This window comes from Meles meles, chromosome 15 (genome assembly GCF_922984935.1).
Source record: "Meles meles chromosome 15, mMelMel3.1 paternal haplotype, whole genome shotgun sequence".
Lineage (NCBI taxonomy): Eukaryota > Metazoa > Chordata > Mammalia > Carnivora > Mustelidae > Meles > Meles meles.
This window is the reverse complement of record NC_060080.1, coordinates 72126756-72148175: the sequence shown is the minus strand read 5'-3', so window position 1 is coordinate 72148175 and position 21420 is coordinate 72126756. Positions and strand designations below refer to the sequence as shown.

Genomic DNA, 21420 nt, shown 5'->3' with positions numbered 1-21420 from the left:
AGTTACCTCAGTTTTGTCCAAGTGGACAGTGCTAATTTTACCTTATTATCAGACTTCTCTTGAGAGTCCAGGGGAACTAGAACAGGAAATCTGCAGAATGTTCCTAACTCTGAGGTTACTTGGGTGGTTCCTTAGTTAAATGTTTGCCTTCAGCTCAGGTTATGATCCCAGAACCCTGGGATCGTTGGGCTCCCTGCTCATCCAGGAGCCTGCTTCTCCCTCCCTTCTGCCTCTCTCTCACCTCTCAATTGTCCTCTCTCTCTCTCTCTCTCAAATAAATAAAATCATAAAGAAAAGAAGAGAAGAGAAAAGAAGAGAAAAGAATGTTCCTAACTCTGTTTCTAACTCTTGATACTCCCAAAGAAAACATCCTTTTGTCATGGCATAGATATCCCTTAGAAACCCACAAACTCTGGAAGAAAGTACTTCTGATCCTCTCCTTCCTTAATTATCCCTCAGATTTAATTAGTATAATAGTATGAAGTTACCATGAACACTTCAAGATAGGGAATAAGACCATCTTTGGTGCTCTTTCGGAAACTTTAACCACTTCTGCTCTTGGGTTCATTCTCTTTCCAGACTAGAATGGACTCATCATCAATACATGCCCATTTATCCTTTCAAGAACAGACTTAGCCCTCAGGTTGCCCCAACCTCCCACCCCTGACCCTTCAAAACCCTCAGGTTGTATTTCAGAGTCCATAGTCTCGGGGGAACAGGTGGTGGGTAATGGGGAGGGCACGTTTTGCATGGAGCACTGGGTGTTGTGCAAAAAGAATGAATACTGTTACGCTGAAATAATAAAATGGAAAAAAAATAGATTCCCATTTACAAGTACTTTACTGTCAATAAAAATCCATTTTCAGCAAAAAAAAAAAAAAAAAGAACAGACTTAGACTTTACTTCTTTTGAGGACGGAACACATTTCTTTTCCTCTTTTTCATATCTCTTTCAGATCTCATACTCATATTTTGTGCTATATAATGCTGCATTTCCCATAAAATTCATATCTCTCTGAGTTACCTTCCCAACTCAGTTATTCCTCAAACTCTTGCAGGACAAAAGACTGTTTTTTGCTTTCCTGTGTTCCCCACCACCTCCACCAAGCTCACCATGGAACAACCATGAAGTGAGTTGTAATGAATATTCATTGGTGAATCAAAGGAGTATCCAAGACTTTTGGCCTCCATTGGGGCTTAAGGTAAAATGTGTGAAAAGAAATGGCTGCGTCTAAAACTTGGGTCTATTGTTAGCACTTTAAAGAACTTAATCAATCCTCTGATGCTTTCTTTCCACTCCAGTTGCTTACCTATTCTCAATGCTTTCTAATTCAGAATAAAAAATGAATATTTGAGAAACATATCTTCAGGCAGAAAGTGATAAAAGAGATTTGAACTGAAATTAAACATAATTTAAAATATGTGAAATTTGGTTAAGAGGAAATTAAGCACAAGATTTACGAGTGACTGAGAATATACTGATATTTTAAAATATTTTAGGAGATAAAAAAGTAATGATTTCAAATGTGGTTAAAATTATTTTTTTGAGCTCAGCCAGTTATTTTCTAATTAATATCTTCAGCTTTCCCACCTGAATAGGAATAAGCCCAGCCACCTAGTATAATGACTAACAAGTTCATTCTATTTTCACACCTAGTACATGACTAACAGGTTCATTCTAGTTTCTCCAGTTAAGAGACAAGCAATAGTCTCAGGACAGCTTATAGGTGAAGTGCCAAGTTCACCCAGGATAGGGCTGGCATGTGCCTATTATATAGTAGTCACTATTGCTATTGCTTCTTTTCTCTCTCAGAGTTGTATGTTCAAATGGTAATTTTTATGGTCCCCTAATTATAGGGTGCCATCATGGAGAATTGAGAAAGAAGATTCCCTTTACAGTTAACACTGAAATAAAAGGTTGGGTAAGCCCACAGTGCTTGGTAGAAAGAAAAAAAATAGCTATTTCTTCAGGGGACAATCCTTCAGGGGATTCCAGCTTATGTTCATTTCCTCTAATGGGATATTAGTGCAGTCCATATAGTCACCCAAGTTGCATAACTATACGCAGTGGCCTGTTTAACAGCCAGCCTGGTCTCTCTAATGCTCACTTAGTAAAATTCAAAGGATTCTCCAATATCCAGTCCAAATTTCAGTCCTCTGTAAAGTCTTTTCTGATTACCACATACTACCCCTTTCCTAAATTTACACAGAACATATTTTCTCTCACCCATTTGCTGTGAACCCTGTCCTTCCTAGTGATGTCTCTGTATTGTCTTGGCTCAGGAGGAGTTTGGTGGGGGGCAGAAGGGTGTGTGTGGCAATTATAGCTTTGAAACCTTCTGGAAAGATTTATCTCCAAGTGTGTGAACTCAAGTCTTACAGCCAAGACAGGAAATTTGTTCTCAGACAGAAATACAGACTAAAATGGGGGAGATTAGTACCTATTGCAATTATAGGACTGCAAAACTGGACTGCTATGATTAATGAGAGTGGAGCTAACATGTATTGACTGGTTCCTACTCACCAGGTTTTTACCAGTTATATAACATTTTGAAACTAAAAGGTAACTCACTGAACATTCAAACACCCTCTGAGGTAGATACTATCATTAATGCATTTTGCAGATGAGAAAATCTAAGTATAAAGAGATTGAAGAATTTGGTGAAAGGTCTTACATCTACAAAGTATTGTAACTAAGTTTCAAACCCAAGCAGTCTGTCTCCAGAACCTTCTCCCTTAAGATCCACACTATCCTGCCTTTAACCTTGTGTTAAGTTGCATATGTGTGAAGTTTGCTCATTTGACATGTTGTCTCTATTTCCTATTGCACTTAGCGTTTAAGAGACGTATACAAATAGGATTTTCACTCACTTCTACACCTCAATAAACAAAAACCAGAAAACAAAAACAAAAACAAAAGAATGACAAGCAGTAGGGGAGGGCATCATTATGAGCATGCTATAAATCTCAAGGGACCCTTAAATAGTTCTCAGAGATATGAACAAAACGAGTGATACTCATTGGTATCAGGACCTCAGCACAACAAAGTTTTGGGGAGGTGCAACATGGTGGGAACCAAGAAGAATTTTTTTTTTCTTTCTTAGAAGGAGTAAGAATAAATAGTGTAGGCAATGTTGCATAATACTTCAGAGTACTGGAGTGAGCTTTGGGATCTGTGAGCGTGGCAAGTAACTTGATCTCTCTTTGTTTACCATTTATCAAAAGGAAATAATATTAGCTGACTTACAAAGATTTTGTAAGTGCTAATGAGAAAATGTATATAAAAGAATCTACACAGTTCCCTGTACAGAATATGCCTGTCTAGCTCACACTTGCTGATACTAAATCCTACAAAAGACAGGGATCTTTGTGCATCTCTGTGCATGTCTGGGATTCTGGGTGAATTGTTACCTCTTTACCCCAAACCTTGTGCAAGACCAATTTCCTTACTGAGTCAACCCTAGGGATTTATCCTTCTATTTGGACTATACTTCCGTAAAGTACAGGTCTCATCTATTGATCTCCAGGCCTTGTTTCCCTTCTATGACTGTGACCATCCTGCCACCCTTTTCAGCAAAGCAAACTTTTGGCATTTAAGAAAAAAAAAAAAGCTTCTTTTTGTTTGTTTCTCTGCTAACTGGAAAAGACACTCCGTTTCAACTCCTCTGCCAAATTGAGCTATAAAAATAACCAATGAGAAAGCTTAAGACTCTACATGGACTTTTAAAATGCTCCAGCAAAGGTGACCCTGAAAAATTATTATGGCATGCTATCACGTAGTTGACACTATCTAGAAAAATGAAGCTCGATGTTCCTCTATTCTGTCCAGTTTTATATCTCATAAATTCAGCTAAAATACTTCATTGGAAATGCATATGGTAATATCTAGACAGACTTATGGTAGGTATATTCTCTTTTGGACTCTGAATAGATATTTAAAATATTCAGGCCACCAGTAGAGATAATATGCCCAAGATGAAAAATTACTTCAATAATACTTAGCATGAGGGAAGTTAGTCTTAAATTTTCAAGAGAGGTAGAAACCTCAGCTGCTTTTTAGTACAGTCAAATTCAAAAGGCTAAAAACAAAACAGGCTTTAAAATGTTTAAGATGAAAGTCTTTCTTTGACAAATATTCAACCCATGAGGCTAAATCTGACACAAAATAATTCATCATCATAATTTAAATTTTAATATTTGGCCTATTTAAATCCTTCGTACTTCAAAAGACTTTCACATTTATTATGTCATTCTATCTTAATTAAGAACTAATTAAATATTAGATTAGGTTACACCTTTGGATTGTTACAGAAATTGGGTTTATATTTCTTAGGAATAAATGTGCTTTTCTAATAGCCAAATAAACATGTCAATGCATAATTTATCACAACAATTACATCTGACTTGCCAGTTCTACAAGACATGAAGTTTTATTATTTAAAATCTTTTTTTTTTCTGGAATAAGCTTATATAGAATTGAGTAAAAGGTATTTTTGGGTAGAAATGATTTATAAAATTTTTGTTAAAATGTGTTGATTTACAAAAAGTTATAAAAGACGGTAATAAGAGCTTCAACTATCTTTCACCCACCTTCCCCCACTGTTACCAACATAACTAACCATTGAACAATTAACCAAAACCAAGAAATTAACATTTGTATATACTATTAACTGAAGTACAGACTTCATGAGGTTTTAACAGTTTTTAAATAATGTGCTTTTGTTATTCCAGAATCCAGTCCGGATTCCCACATCACATTTGTCATGATTAGATTGAGGTCATGAATTTTTGTTGAGAATACTTTCTCAGAGTATCACGTCAGGAGGTACATGAAGTCAGTATTTCTTATTAATGATGATGGTTAGTTTGACCACTTAGGGTGCTCTGGTGAGTTTCTCTGTGCAAAGTTTCTATCTTCTTCTTGAAGGAGATACTTTTATATTACATAAATTACTGGTCTCTACTACTTCTAAGCACTAATTTTAGCATCTATCAGTGAATCTTGACCTCAACAATTACTACCTTGAATTCCAATTATCTACTATGTGCTACAAGAAAGATACCTTTGGCTACTGATGCAGTTATAAAAACATTGCCACAAAACTGTAAATCTTATCAAAATCAACCAAACACTTAGAAAAGCTGTAAAGTTTCCTGAAAGCCTAAGATCCTTAAAAATGTAATTTCTCTGACCTTCACTCTTTACCTATTTCTTTAAACATTTTCCCACCTCACCTCCTAAAAACTGAATTGTGCATTTGTAGTAGCAACTAGTTTTTTGTATGTGACATTAGTAACTCGTTATTTGTAAGCATTAAGTAAATTCCTTAACCTATCAATACCTTTGGAGAAAAGTCCCTAAACCCAATTCCTCAGTCAATACTTTGGCTATCCTTATTTAAAATTATGATAATGCCATTTTCTATGTATTGTCAGTTTTTTTAGGAGTGAGTTCAATACATGCTTTTGTCATAATAAGAATTTAAAGTACTAAAATTGTACATTGGAAAGAATAGAGGAATAAGAAGATAAAGGGAAAATCTTCAGGAAATCACGAAGAAGGACTGTTATTTATTTGTATTATCTATGTTTGTTAGCCTGCGTAGCATAAATGGTGTCAAAGCCCACGAAACCATCAGAGGAATTTTATCTTTCTTTTGTCAGAACATTAAAAATCCTCATGGGATTGCCTTACAGTAACTGTAAGAACTCTTTGACATTAAAACAAAACAAAACAAAACAAAACAAAACAAAACAAAACAAATCCAAAACCAAAAACAAAAGCTCAGGTCTTTGAGAATCTATAAAAATGAGTGAGAATGAAAATGTATCATTTCTAGCTCCTTGGATACAATGTCTCTGAAGCTAGGCATTTAAGGTAGGTGTATTTAATATATTGCTAAATAAAAAGTTCATTATGTTTCATCATTAAGAAAAGTCCCCAACGTCTCAGAAAAACTGAGCACCATGAATGAAGATAATTAACAGTGTGAAAAGTCAGAGTTTTTGTCACTAACTCTATCTAACACAGCTACAGTATTTGAAGTTTCAGATATCTCATAGTATGTAAGCTTTACTTCAGAAAATTGTAGTTAGTAAACAATTAAATGTATCAAAGGGAAGCCAAACATTTATATATTCGGAGGAATATTCATCCATGCACATAAGGATATTTTGGCTAAAAATGCTGAACAAAAGACAATGTTTTTACATAGAAATTGTATGAGGAAACTGGATTTGTTCAATAATTATTTAAGTAGCCTACTACACGACAAGTCTGGATTATCATGTCTTTGGTTTGACTCTACCAAAAATTCGTTGTTTACTCAAAGAATGATTCAAGTCTTCTCTATGATTTATCAGTTTCCATAAGAAAGTTATATTTTCACTGCCTTACTTTTTGTAGGAGGGAAACAAAATTCACTCAAACATTTCCTATATATAATACATTTAACCAAGACATGTGACAGATCTATTGAGATACAGTGTTTCTCCCAAATAATCCTTAAGGATCTCTAACACCTGAATCCTCTGATGACTCACTCTTCTTCTGGCTACTGAAATCAACTGTGTCAAATAACGTCACTGAGAAGTAAATATCGCAAAGTAATAAGTACATAAAGTTTGAAATCATGTTAACTTAAAGGTTGAAGAGAAGAATAAATGAATCAAGATGGGATTGGGAGGGAGACAAACTATAAGTGACTCTTAATCGCACAAAACAAACTGGGGGTTGCTGGGGGGAGGTGGGGTTGGGAAAGGGGGAGGGGGTTATGGACATTGGGGAGGGTATGTGCTATGGTGAATGCTGTGAAGTGTGTAAACCTGGCGATTCACAGACCTGTACCCCTGGGGATAAAAATACATTATATGTTTATAAAAAAAAAATTGGAAGGGGAGGCGAACCATAAGAGACTATGGACTCTGAAAAACAACCTGAGGGTTTTGAAGGGTCAGGGGTAGGAGGTTGGGGGAACAGGTGGTGGGTAATAGGGAGGGCACATTTTGCATGGAGCACTGGGTGTTGTGCAAAAACAATGAATACTGTTACGCTGAAAAAATAAATAAACTTAAATACTGAAAAAAAAAATTTCACACACACAAAAAAATAACCAGTGCTTACTAATGAGTATTATGGACCCCAAGGTTTAGTGATAACAAAAGAACTATGGTTTCTTTAAGAAGATTATTGTTCCATGTGTTATTGTTTTATAGCACTCATAAGATTTGTGTATGTATGTGACTGTACTGGTCAGCAGAAGTAGGAGACTGTGACACAGACCAATATACACAACTATGGTGAATTGTGTAAGTCTTCATATTTAGCTCTGAAGAGTATACCTTGATATGTAGAAGTATACATCTAATGATTTCTCCTGATTTCTGTCTTCCAGGAAGTATAAAGCAAGATACACAGAGCTGGCAAACAAGAGTTCCCAAGTATAATTTTCACTTTACCACTAACTAGCACAGTGGTTCTGATTAATTCCACTAGCCTCTCTAAGGTTCCATTTTATTGTCTGAAAAATGAAGGAGCTGGAATAGAAGATATTTGAAGTTCCTTCTCTCCTTCAAATGCTATGATCACAAATGAGGTAGATTTTTTTCAATTACATCATAGATAGCAAAATTCTGTTAAAGTTAAATAAAAACACCAAGTTCATCAAACCTACCAACACTTAGTACCAACTGGGAACCTTTAAATGATGGAATAGCTCAAAGAGATGGTCAATAATTATTGATGACAAAATAAGTTCAATCAATCAATCTAAACTAACTATATAGAATTTAAAGGGACATCATCACTATGACTTTCCTGAGCTCTGAAATGTTTTACCAATTTTTGAAGATGAACATAAAGTCAAGATTTAGAGATAATACCCATAAGATCTTTGAGCCAAACTGAATGATCATGTGAAAAATATTTACACCATCTTTCTAGAGTCTTTCCTTGGGCTATTCCTCTCTTTCAAATTTTCCTATTCCTAAATGATCTTCTTTGTTGTATCATCACAAACCACCATTTTCTCCTTTTTAAAAACTCTGTATCAATTAATCTCTTCACTAGTAATTTTGAAGTTGACCCATTTTGACATTAGTCAGTTTTTCTGAATCCTTCTTGTCTCCTCAAAAGACTAAACTCTAAGCAAGCAAGAACTGGTCTCTGACTTCTCTATTTATTCCTACCACAGGCCTCCATTTCATTGTTACTTGGTGCAGTCTGATGACACACTAAAGCAACAAAATGTTGAAAAATTGCTGGTGAGAGAGACATACGGAGAGACAGAGAGACAAACAGACAGACTAAAAAGTAAAAATGAGTCTCCTATTCAATTGAAGAACAAATCTTCTCTTGTATTCTTTATTAATTTTCTATTTTCTATCACCGTATTTTAGGGCTTCATCTTTTGATATCCAGACTGTTTAATAACTTTCTAAATATGTTCTGTCTTTACCTTTTCCTGCTAGTCTTATTAAAATAGATGCATGCCGGAGAGCCTGGGTGGCTCAGTTGGTTAAGCCTCTGCCTCCAGCTCAAGTCATGATCCCAGGTCCTGGGATCGAGCCCCCTATCGGGCTCCCTGCTCAGCAGGGAGACCACTTCTCTCTCTCTGCTTGTACTTGCCCTCTTTCTCTCTGTGAAATGAATACATAAAATATTTTTTAAAATACTTTAAAAAAATGCATGCCATTCTCTAAGTAAAGAAAGATCTAGCCTTTCAAGACCCAAATCAAGTTTCCTAATTTTTTCATAATATTACTAGACCACTTACTCCAAAATGGCTGCTTCTTCCTTGGAACCCATTTTCCTTTTTTTATCTTTCCCTTCGGTATTTCTTAATCAGAAACTAACAAATAATATATGATAACTCTTGTATTTTCTCACATAGTATATTTTCAATCTCCAACATTTTTTACATACCTCTGTAACCAGACAATAAGCCTAGTATGTCCCTTTAATGTAGTACATATCCTCCAAACACTTGTTGATTTGATGTGTTAATTTGTCAGGAATAAAATGAATATTTGGCCTTGTGTAAAGGATATTTTTTGTACACTGGTTGACAAATGACAATGACAAACTGTGATTTACCTGGAGCAATCTTTAGACTAGGCAAGTAAAATGATGTTAAGTTCTGTGGCTTAACATTATGAGAAAAGAAAATGTATTTTTGTTGAGAGAGAAATTTTTCTACATAACTACAATTAGAAACAAATCAGAGATTAACGATGCATTATATTCTAGAGCTTTAACTAATAAGCACCAATAAATGGGTTTCTCAACTTTAAATGGCTTGCAAAATATTATTCCTGTTCACTGCTCCATGTACAAAAAATAATGGAAACTGGGTCTGTTATTCAGAAAATTCAGTATTTATTCTAAAATATGAATTGTTGAGTTAAAGAAATATTTCATATATTGAAAAGAGCATAAAATCTACCTCTACTAATTAGTTTCCTATGAGAGCCTTCTAGACAATTACTGGGTAATACCACTGGTCAGTGCTTGAGGTGCTTTTCATTAAAGGTATAGCGTTGCTACCAGATAAATTGCTTCATATAAAAGCACTTACCACAAAGCCCTATAATGGAAGGTTAAGTGCTATGCTTAATTACTAATTTCAATCCTTATTACCTATATTTTGCAGTGCAGGCACTTTAAAAGGAACCAAATATAGTCTGTTGGTTCCTGCTTTTCTGATTATAGGACTTGGTGGTAAAAGCATTAGCCCAGCTGTTCTTCTAATGAAGAGTAACAACAACAACAAAAAACTTTTAAAATAAAAATAGTTATACCACAAACCAATATAAAAGGGATATACTAGACATTTCTACTGACTCATACATAAAATCACTTTGTTCTAAAAACTTTAATCTAGATGACATGTACTTTTATATTTGTATTCAGCCTTCATGGCTTTGTTACAGATAAAGCTCCAAAAGAAAAAGGTATTTGAATTTTTCATGGTTTATTTCCTACCTCAACATCATGCTGAAATGCACACAGAACAGATGATTAATAAAGTGCTTGATAACAACAATGGTGACTCACCTGAATTCCTTCCCTACTGGTCATTAACTTTTTATATGTATACATTAATAATCCCCACAGGTGCCCTAACATTCTTGAGGACAGATTCTGTGCTTACTCTTGCTTGTATCCTTCATAATAAGCGCAACTTTACTCACTCTTGATTAATGTTATCTAAAATACTTTTTTACGGAAAGAGTACATAGAATCTTTGCTAAATATTCAAGAAGTTTCATTTAAATAACTACTTCTAAAGGTTTACTCCTTAATTATCATGATATTGCCAGCTTCTGATTTTTAAATGTATTTTATATTGTTTCCTATACTGAGCATCCATTGGAAAATGAGACACTATATGTGTTCAACAAATATTGGTCTAGAAAAATATACAAATATTTATTGACTTAACTAATTTACTGCACCAATCCCAGCAACTAGTATTCAAATTGGACATTGGCTTACCACAAAAGAAGGATTGCCAATCAGATACAATATATCAAAGAGGTATAGAAATTTTTTAAAACATAAAATATTTACCCAAATGTACTAATGCATTCGAAAACTAGATTCTGATTATCTATACTTGGGAAATGCATACTATATTTCTCTTTTAGAGATACATTATGGGTATTAATAAAGTCCAAGAATACATATTTCAAACTTAGTTTAACATAGATTAACATAGTTTAACATAGATTAACATAGAGGAGAGACTTCCTCTCTCTCCATATAGGTCACCACTAGCATTCTCTAGAGCAGAGTTCTTACAGATAGCAGTATAGAAACTGTGATAAGAATGCAAGTTACTAAAATGAAATAATTTTAACAATTCAACTGTGAAACAATTCTGGGCTTCCAGAGGTAACTCCCATACTATAATAACAATAGGATTGTCAGTTTTTTGTTCAGTTCTACTATTCACAGACACAACACCCCGAGAGACAGGGCCTAGACCTTATCCTACTTCACATCTTTCATGGTGTCCAGTGCAATAACTTCCTCTCAGGAAACAGGTATTGATTAATATTTTTTTTAGGAAATTCACCAATTTACTTTTCTGTAATTTCACTGAGGCTATAGTTTTTATGAAAGATACCTTTGTATCAGGATTTCAGTAAATTCAATAAAGTATTAGGAGGGGCTATGTGACATTGCACGCATATTTAAATTACTTTCCTTCCAAATCTTGCATTCCTTCATCTTCTTACAGATGGTAAAAGAAGGTGTGCTTTCTCATAATTGTACAGTAAAATTGGGATAATTCCCAGGACATCAATTCAGCAAATATTTATTGACTGCCTACTATTTGCCAGTATTATAATGAGCACTGGACATATTATTAATGTGCTTACTTCTGAATTTTGTCGTAGAGCTGGGGTTTTTTTTATTATTCTTAATTCAGCAAATATTTGCAAAGCTCCAGGTTTACAGAACAGGTCTGAAAGGAGGCTTGAAGATGCAGATATTTTTAAATCAGAAAAGGTCCAGAAGGGCATCACAGACATTTCATTAGACATTTCCTAATCGTGAGTCAATACCAAGAAAAATTAATCTTTATTTAATAAAGTTAGTTATTTCTTCAAATTATTTCTGCCAAGAAACAAAAACTTGTAACAGAGGCTTGTGTACATTTTGGTAACCATTTTTACTGTACAAATGAAAACTTCTTATATTCTGTCTTTATCCTGTGCTATAAATCTGCTGTATAAATCAGCTGTAAATGCAAAGGGGCAGAGAGAAACGAGTTTGATGCTCTTAGTAACCTCTTTTGTACTAAAACATAAAGAGGATAATAAATGAAGTAAAATAACCCCTATATTTTTGATTTGTATTTTACTTAAAAATGACATGTTTTTTAAAAAAATTGAGACTATATGCAACTCCAGGTATCGTTGGCTTACATTTCTCATCTACTGCTTTTGTTTCAATAATGTAGACCTGACAAAGTTGATTAACAATAAAAAAGATAATTTTTATTTTATCAATAATAGCTTGACATTCATTTTATAGACTTGAAATGAGTAATGCTAGTGTCACAGAATCCTTGTGAAACTCCCATATGGTTATATGACAGTGAAAACAAGTTTCAGTTAGTTACATGTTTTTATAACTGGTGATTTATAGTACTATATATCGTTCCTTTACTATTTCTCTGTTTGTTCCATGGCCCTCCCACAGCTTTCAGGAGTAGCTCTGCACCACCATCAAAGGAACCACCTGCTCCTATTTTCTTTCAGAGAAAAGTGTGTAACTTTCCTTCCCTGAGTTTTAAATTTAACTTTGTTACTTTTGACAAAGCCTTTCCTTTGTTCAAATGCAAAGATCCAGTAAAAAAGAGCTTTGACATGTCGTGCCTTTTATGTGTGCATTTTTCTGGTTTCACTGATGTCCTGAATTTTGCAAACGATACCGTGTGCCTTCAAGTTTTCCTATAAAATGTCATTTGTACACTGTATCAAGAACAGTTTAGGACAGCATTACATTCACATGATTTTAAAGTCCAATAAATACTTGATGGTTGCTCAGAAAACCCAAAATTTGGTGAAACGGACACAAAATAGTGCTTTGTTTTCCAGTTTGCTTTTCATAAAATGTTCTCCCAGTTCCCATTCACTGGCTTACCTGCAGGGTAACGCTCGATCACTGGCCAGCTGTCCACCTGTAACGTGGCATTGCCACCACTCCTGGTAAAACGGACTACATGGTATTTCCCATCGTTAATGATTGCATTGGATTCCTCAATGGCGATGTCATCTGTCCCAACATTAAATTTAACTCCAATTTTTCCTTGGTGCTGGAAAGGAGGAAGGGACAAAAAGAGTTGTATGAAGTTATACTGATTAGTCAGCATTTAATAAGAATTAACTACAGGAACAAGATAAGAATTTCCACTCTTGCCAACTTTTGTTCAACATAGTATTGGAACTCCTAGCCACAGAGAGGAGGCAAGAAAAAGGAATAAAAGGCATCCAAATTACAAGGAAGAAGTAAAACTGTCACTATTTGCAGATGATACAACATTATATACAGAAACCAAAAAAAACTCCATTAAAAACTGTTAGAACAAATGAGTTCAGTAAAGTTGCAGGATACAAAATCAATAGACAAAAAAACTCTTGTTTTTCTTTACACTAAAAATGACCAGAAGGGGAAATAAAAAAAATAATTCCTTTTACAATTACATAAAAAGGAATTGTTTTCTTTATTTCCTCTTCTGAAGAGAATAGGATACATGGGTATAAATTTGATCAAGGAGATGAAAGACCTGTATACTGAAAACTTTAAGACATTAATGACATGAACTGATGAAGACACAAATAAATGGAAAGAAATTTCATGTTTGTGGATTAGAAAAACTAATATCGTTACAATGTCTATACCACCCAAAGAATTATGCAGATGTAATGCAATCCCTGTTAATTCTAGTGGTATTTTTCAAAGAAATAGAGCAAAGAATCATAAAATTTACATGGAACCACAAAAGATCCTGAATAGCCCAGCCAATCTTGAGGAAGTAAAACAAAGCTGGAGACATCATGCACCCTGATTTCAAACTATATTACAAAGCTACAGTAATTAAAACACTATTGCATTGGCATTAAAAACAGATACACAGATCAATGAAATAGAATAGAGAGCCCAGAAATACACCCACACATATATGACCAATTAATTTACAATGAAGGAGCCAAGAATATATAATGGGGAAATAACAGTCTCTTCAACACACAGCACTGGGAAAACTGGACAGCCATATGTAAAAGAATGAAACTAGACCACCGTCTTACACCATACCCCAAAATTAACTTAAAATGTCATAAAGACTTGAACATAAGACCTGAAATCATAAAAATCCTAGAAGACAACATAGACAGTATGCTCCATGATACAGGTCTTGGTGATGTTTTTTTTAATCTTGCAGGAAAAGCAAAAATAAATAAGGAGGACCACAGAAAACTAAACAAACAAACAAATAAACAAAAAACAAAACAAAACAAAAAAACCCCCACAAACAAACAAACAAAAAAACCAAAAACTTCTGCACACCAAAGGAAACCACCAACAAAATGAAAAGGCAGCTTACTGGATGGGAGATATCTCATAAAGACTGACATTCAAAATATATAAAGAACTCATGCAATCCAATAGCAACAAAACAATCTAATTTAAAAATGAGCAAAAATCTGAAATGACATATTTCTAAAGACATACAGATGGCCAACCAATACATAACAAGATGCCCATCATAATCATTAGGAAAATGTAAATTAAATCCACACTGAGATATCACTTCACACCTGTTTGAATGGCTATTATCAAAAGGCAAGAAATAACAAGTGTTGGTGAAGATGTGAAGAAAAGAAAACCCTTTGCACTGCTGATGTGAATGTAAGTTGGTACAACCACAATGAAAAACAGTATGGAGGTTCTTCAAAAAATTAAAAATAGAACTATTTTCCAGGTATATTTCCAAAGGTATATATCCAAAGGAAACAAAAACACTAATTTGGAAAGATATACGCACCCCATATTCACTGTGGCAATATTTATAATAGCCAAGAATGGAAATAACCTAAGGATCCATAGATGGATGAATGAATAAAGAAATCATGGTATATATAATGGAGTATTATTCAGTCATTAAAAATGACATCTTGCCATTTGCAATAATATAGAGAGAACTCAAGGGCATTTTGCTAAGTGACATAAGTCAGAGAATGACTAATACTTTTGATCTCTCTATACTTGGGATCTAAAACAAGCAAACAAACAAACACACCAAGTTTGTAGACACAGAATAGACTGGCGACTACAAGAGGCAGGGGATGAGGGGTGGCAGAAATGGCTGAACTGTTATTTTTTCCAGCTTAGTTTAAATAAATTAAATAAAAAGTAAAAGCAGAGATTCAGAGATAAATTTGTGTGTGTGTGTGTGTGTGTGTGTGTGAGATAGAGAGAGAGAGAGGTCACTTCCTTCACGACAGTCACAGTTCCGTTAAGTTAATCTTCGGTTCTTCTCGTAACTATATATTATTTAGGTCCTCTAAGAGGCATTTTCTCTTGTCATGTAGTTACCCCCACCCACCCTTCTAATCTCTGTTTGAGGAAACCACAGATTTAAACAAAAAATTATATATAGTGTATTGTTTGAGAATATGATTCAGACAACAACTGCTATTCCCCAATTTTACTTTTGAAAAATTGATGTACTAGAAGCAAGATTCTTGACATTTGGGTCAATCTGGAGCATCTATTTCATGGATGATTGATATGCCAACAGAAACACTTTCAAGAGAACTCCCAGAGGTTGCCACAGAAAAGGTGCCCAGCTGCTTGAGTGGAAGGACATCCTGTCATGTCTTTAACACACCTCCTTCACTCCACGCTTTCCATCTCCCAGTTCAAAAGGCTTGAAATTCTCTCCTTTAATAACTGATAAAATTGCAGTAATTAAGTTTGTTTAGAGCCAAATGATAACTACTCATACTAGAGAAAAAGCAGTCTCAGGGGTATGGGGCACATAGACAAGCATTTAGCGAGTACAATTTCTTAGTCTTTATTCACAAAAAGAGTCATCAAATGCTAAGAGCCTGAAACTTACTCAATTTCTTTTTACAAATAATGAAACTATGACACAGGGCAGTACAACGACTTGTTCAAGGTCAGGTAACTTAATAGACAGGTAGTAGAACCAGAATTCAGTCCCTCATTTTTAGTTTATATCTAAGCCACGATGCAGTTATCTAAAATTAAACTTCCTATCTGAATTATGCAAAGCAGCATTAAAATCATTCTAAGTGCAGTTTGCTACTGTTAACTTTAGAATTCCATACTACAAGGCAGTGAAGAGAAACATGTGCTTATGTCCTCTGCCTCCGAGAAGCATTCTTTTTATTTTTAAAAGATTTTATTTATTTATTTGACAGACAGAGATCACAAGTAGGCAGAGAGGCAGGCAGAGAGAGAGGGAAGCAGGCTCCCCGCTGAGCAGAGAGCCCGATGCGGGACTCAATCCCAGGACCCTGGGATCATGACCTGAGCCGAAAGCAGAGACTTAACCCACTGAGCCACCCAGGCACCCCCCGAGAAGCATTCTTAACAGCAGGACTGTCAACTCAAACATGTGCTCAGCTGATTTGTAAAGCACGTGGATTTGCCCTTAATCAGTAGCACAGAATACCCACACTGCAAAACCCCCTCCGAGTAGATAACCTCAAACTGTCTTCAGTTTACCTTTCATCAAGCCTCGGTTGAGAGGAACAACATGGGGAAGAGGGATCTAAAGGACATAAAAATCTTTGTATTCCTGTAGAAATTTACAATCAGAATATCAGAAAACCTGAAGATTTGGACCACATCCTCTTACCCTCTCCCTGGATTCTCATCATTGAACTAGGTGGCAAGAGTACGGGATCTACCTACACTCAGAGTTATTTTAAGAAAATCTTGTACAAAACCACATCATATAAATGGAAGGATCTGAAGATGTTATTTGGGACATTGCTCATTGTACCCTTCATACTGACAGGCAAAAAGTTCCCATTTTTCTTTTTCTGCTTCTTACTATCTATAAAGGATCTCTTTCTTTTACTTAGTGAGTATGGACTTTGTGTGTTTTGATTTGTTTCAGGCTTGCTGGGCAATATGACTTAAGATCACATTTCCTTTCTGACTTTGGTTCTTAGGAAATGCAAAATCAAAGAGTAGGGCAATTTTAAAAGCTACATAGACTTGAGGTGTACTGTTTTCCCTTGGACTTATTTTTAATGTCTACCATATTTCTCATAATCCCTACTTTAAAATCTATACCATTGTAAGGCATTTTGGTTTTCTGTAGAATGATTCCAGGGATAAACAAACAGCAGGATTCTCACGAAAACTAAAATTTTATTCAGGGGCCCATGGAGACATTTTTTAGACATTTTTTCTGCACAGGTCTTTTGTGCAAGCAATCATTTCCTGATTTTGGCAGAATTCCAATTTGTTCATTTTCAGTAAATTGTTTAACATGGTATATATTTTTAACACATGTGTGAAATACCTCCACAGGGGGAAAATTAGGAACCATATTTAAGAGAATTGTTGTTATCTTTATTTAACAAACACCTTATAGTGTTCCAAGGACTTTACAAATATTAACGCTGGTATTTCTCATAACAGCCCCATGAGAGAGGTACTATTTTATCTCCATTTGACAGATGAGGAAAGTAAAGCACCGAATGATTAGGTAACTTGGCTAAGGTCATACAGCTAGGAAGAGAAAAATTGTGATTCAGGCCCAAGCAGTCTCACACTCGAGTTTGTGCTCCTAAAGATTACACTAGGCTGAATTTGAGGCATATTGGGTCATCCTATAACTGCAGTTAGCATATCTGGTTAATCTAGCTGCTCTTCGCTACCTGTTTTGTCTTTCCTGCTAGAGCAGGAGCGCCACGGAGCCTCGTACTGTGCTTTTCAGATTGTACACAGGTACCAATCAATTGTGTTTAAAATAATTTTGTAGAGGACAGTAGCAACTGATTTGTAGATGTTATAGGATGTTAGAATGGACTTTTTTTTTCTTAACTTCAGCTGCAATCTTGAGATGATAGTAAGTCACAAAACAGATTGCTACTTCTACTCTGCAAAATGAGGTACAAGACTTGCAAAGGAGAACACTGACAACTGTTTTGGGGACCCTGATTTAATTACCTATTTTCAGATCATTAAAGAGGTGAGAAAGGCCAAGAAGAGATGGATAACTAGAAGAGGATTTTTGCAGAGGATTTTGTGATGCGATCTGCATGTACTTCTGAGGTAGAAAGTTACTTTTCCCTTATCTCAGGTGCAAAGGAAAGTGCCTTCAAGGAAACATCTCAGAAAGTTTGATACTTGTCTCCTGGAACTTGGTGGCAGTGGCAGGGGTAGTCAGCAATCCCAGTTGCTCCTTCCTGGGATTGAACTCTTGTCTAAGAATTAATCAAGGAAGAGAACAGTGGCTGGCTGATGCTCTGATACCAGAGCAAAGACATATTACTGCATCTGTGCATCAGAGTTCATTAGAACAAATGACATGCGAGCACTACCCATAGACCATGGGTTAGAGGTCCAGAACAGAACTGTGTTGTATTGCGTCCAAGAGGGCCACTGGTAGGGCTGGGGTGGTGGGGAGGGTAAATGGTGAAAACAACTCAACAGAAAGAATCTGAAGTTGCAATGGTGGATGGCCAGGGACTGAGGGAGAAATCCTAAATACCCACCTGAAGGAGGTGCATTTACCTACCTCAGGTAACTATGGTAAAGAAAGTCCAATGATGTGGTTAAAAACACTAACGATCCCACTAAAATATTCCCCAAAAGTGGCCCCTGGAGTCAGTTTTCAGTATAGACCAAGCCCAGCTAGATGCTTCTATCATATTAGCCAAGGTCAAGGAGAACCCTTATCTCCTCTTCCTTTTCCTGCTTCATGTCTGGAGGAGTCGGGAAGGAGGAAGAGAAATGAACATCACTGAAACAAGAGGAGAAATGACCTCATCCCTCATTCTGTGCAACCAGCATCTCTGAGGCAGCCCAGGCAGGGCCAATAAACTGGCTTTAACCGAAGTTATACTTATTATTAGAAAGGAGTGAAGTCAAGTTCCTTTCCATATGTAAGAGTGAATGGGTGAATTTTTACTATCTAAGAGTGACAAAAGCAGTGTTGAGACTTTCCCTGGACTTCCCTGGGGTCAGGAAGAAATATTCCTCAGGTTTAAATTCCTGTTGCGTTGTAGGAATCAGGCCTTTCAACATAACAAATGCATGAAAATATTGGTTACTGTGGAGGTTTCCACTGTTTCAGGGTTCCTTCTATTATAGACATGTTTCTTATCCCAGATAGACTGAAAGAAATTCTTTAAGTTCCCTACTTGTTCTGATAGGAATGCCACAAGAGTCTCTTATTATCAAAGTTCTAATTATTAATGAGATTCAAGTTCTGTGAATAGAAGCAATAAAATGCTAGAGCTACAAAATGTACAAACTCTGAAAAAAAATTCCCTTTACCTTGTCCCTAACTTTTTCAGCAAAATGAAATTTAAAATGAGTATTTTCTAGAAAATAGAAATCCCCAGATTCTGCAGGGATTCATTTCTTACAACAGAATTAAAAAAAAAAAAAAACTATTAAGGAACAATGAGGGTTTGTGATACTTGGAGAGTTTTTGACTTTTAATCTATGCCCATCCTTTCCTGGATATGTTGATTTGGTCCTTTGACTTCCAAAACCTTTAACATTTCATGAATTCAAACTCTAGTCAGCTAGAACAGAACTGCAATACCACCAAAGCAGGTTCAGACAACAGACTCCATATGAAATCAGACATAATTAACCCTACCCAGGCTGCATCAAGCCATAGAGTCCATTTTTTTCCTGAAAACAATGAATTAAAAATGCACATAAAAGGGCACCTGAGTGGCACAATCAGTTAAGCATTCAACTCTCTTCTCTTGGTTTCAGCTCAGGCCATGATCTCATGGTCATGTGATCAAGTTTCATGTTGGACATCACACCCAGCTCAGTCTGCTTGGGGCTCTCTCCTACACCTCCCCAGTTACCTGTCGCCATCCACCCTCCCTGGATCATGTTAATCTGTCTAAAATAAATAAGTAAATCTTTACAAATGCACACAAACTACATAATATTAACATGAAGTGTATTTAGAGGGCCAGTATTTCTGATTCCATTCAGAAACTGTAAATATGAGACTCGAGTCAAGATGGCGGAGGAGTAGCAAACTGAAATAACATCAGATCCCAGGAGTTCAGCTAGATAGGTACCAAACACCTACAAACTCAACAGGAGATGGAAAAGAAGTAAAGCAGCAATTCTTGGAACAGAAATTCGACCACTTTCTGAAAGGTAGCAAGAGTGGAGAAGTGAATCCGAAGCGATGGGAAGATAGACCACGGGGTGGGGGTTGGGGGGGGGCGGCTCCTGGGAAGCAGTGGAGCAGTGGAGCACAAAATCCAAACTTTTAGAGTCTGCCCCACTGTGGGACATCACTCCAGAGGTTCAGTTAGGGGGTGGAGCCCTCATGGGGACAGTATGGTCTCAGGTCCCGCAGGTAACAGAAAGATCGCGGGTTTCTGAGTGTGGCAGTGCTCCCAGGGATTGGAGCGGGGAAGCCAACTACAGAGATGGAGCCAAGGAGTGAGCTCTCAGCTCAGGGTTACCTTAAACTGTGATCCAAGGCACAGTCGGACCACTGCTCTTTGAGCAGGGACCCCACAAGTTGTAGATCCGGGGAGACTCACCTTTCTCCTCCAAGCAGCGCAGCAGGAATCTGCTGGGATTGGAGACTCCAAATGGGGCCATGCACCAGAGACAGAAATGCTCGGTCACAGGCCGGGTGAGCTCGGAGTGCGGCCAGAGAACAGGGAGACCAGAGTGATTGACCACTTTTCTCTGAGGCCACATCGAGGAGTGGGGCCCCAGCTCTCGGCTACTCTGGGCTGGAGATTGGGAGCCTGCCATTTTCATTCCCATCCTCCAAAGCTCTACAGAAAGCATTCAGGGAACACAAGCTCCCTAGAGCAAACTCGAGCAGGTTACTTAGCCCGGTTCCAGCAAGGGTAGTGCAATTTCGCCTAGGGCAAAGATATTTGAGAATCACTACAACAGGCCCCTCCCCCAGAACATCAGCAAGAACATCCAGCCAAGACCAAGCTCACAGATCAAGGAAAAGAGCGGAATTCTAGAGGAGGGGAAAGCAAAGCATGGAATTCATGGATTTCTCCACATGATCCTTTAGTCTTGCAAAGTTAAATTAAATTTGTTTTAATTTTACTTTTTTCTTATTCTATTTTTTTAACTTTTCCACCTTCCTATGTTAACATTTTTAACTAGTTTATCTTAACAATACTTTTCTGAAAAAAAAATCTTTTTAAACCTTCATTATTATAGTCATATTTTATCTTTCATTGTATTTAAGCTTACTTTTTATATACATATCGGTTTTTTTTTTTTTCTAAAAAATTTGGGATACAATTTCTTCTAATAGATCAAAATATACCCTAAATCTAGCACAGGGCTTCTTTCTAGTCTCCAGCATGAGCACATTCTCTCCACTTTTATTTTTTTCTTTTTCCAACCAACTTATCTTATCAATTCCTTTTTTAGAATTTTTTTTTAAATTTCATCTTTACAATCATATTCCATCCCTTCATCGTGTTTACCCTTATTTTTGTATATATATGTTTTTCTTTCTTTAAACTTTTGGGAGATAGATTCTTCTAAAGACCAAAATATACCCAAAATCAAGTGGGTGGCTCTGTTCTATTCCCTATATATACATATATAAACTTTTATATAAATAATTACATTATTATAATTATGTAATTTCCCCCCTTTTTACTCCCTTTCTTCTCC

General features: G+C 36.1%; 1 protein-coding gene across 34 annotated transcripts in view; it reads right to left on the bottom strand.

Moving 5' to 3' along the window:
- NRXN1 (neurexin 1) overlaps positions 1 to 21420 on the bottom strand; it is a 1247328-nt gene that overhangs the window by 163044 nt on the left and 1062864 nt on the right. For all 34 annotated transcript variants that reach the window (XM_045979150.1, XM_045979153.1, XM_045979171.1 and 31 more), the window contains one exon: positions 12655 to 12826. In XM_045979150.1, coding sequence (XP_045835106.1) covers positions 12655 to 12826 — 172 coding nt within the window. The remainder of the gene's footprint in view (positions 1 to 12654; positions 12827 to 21420) is intronic.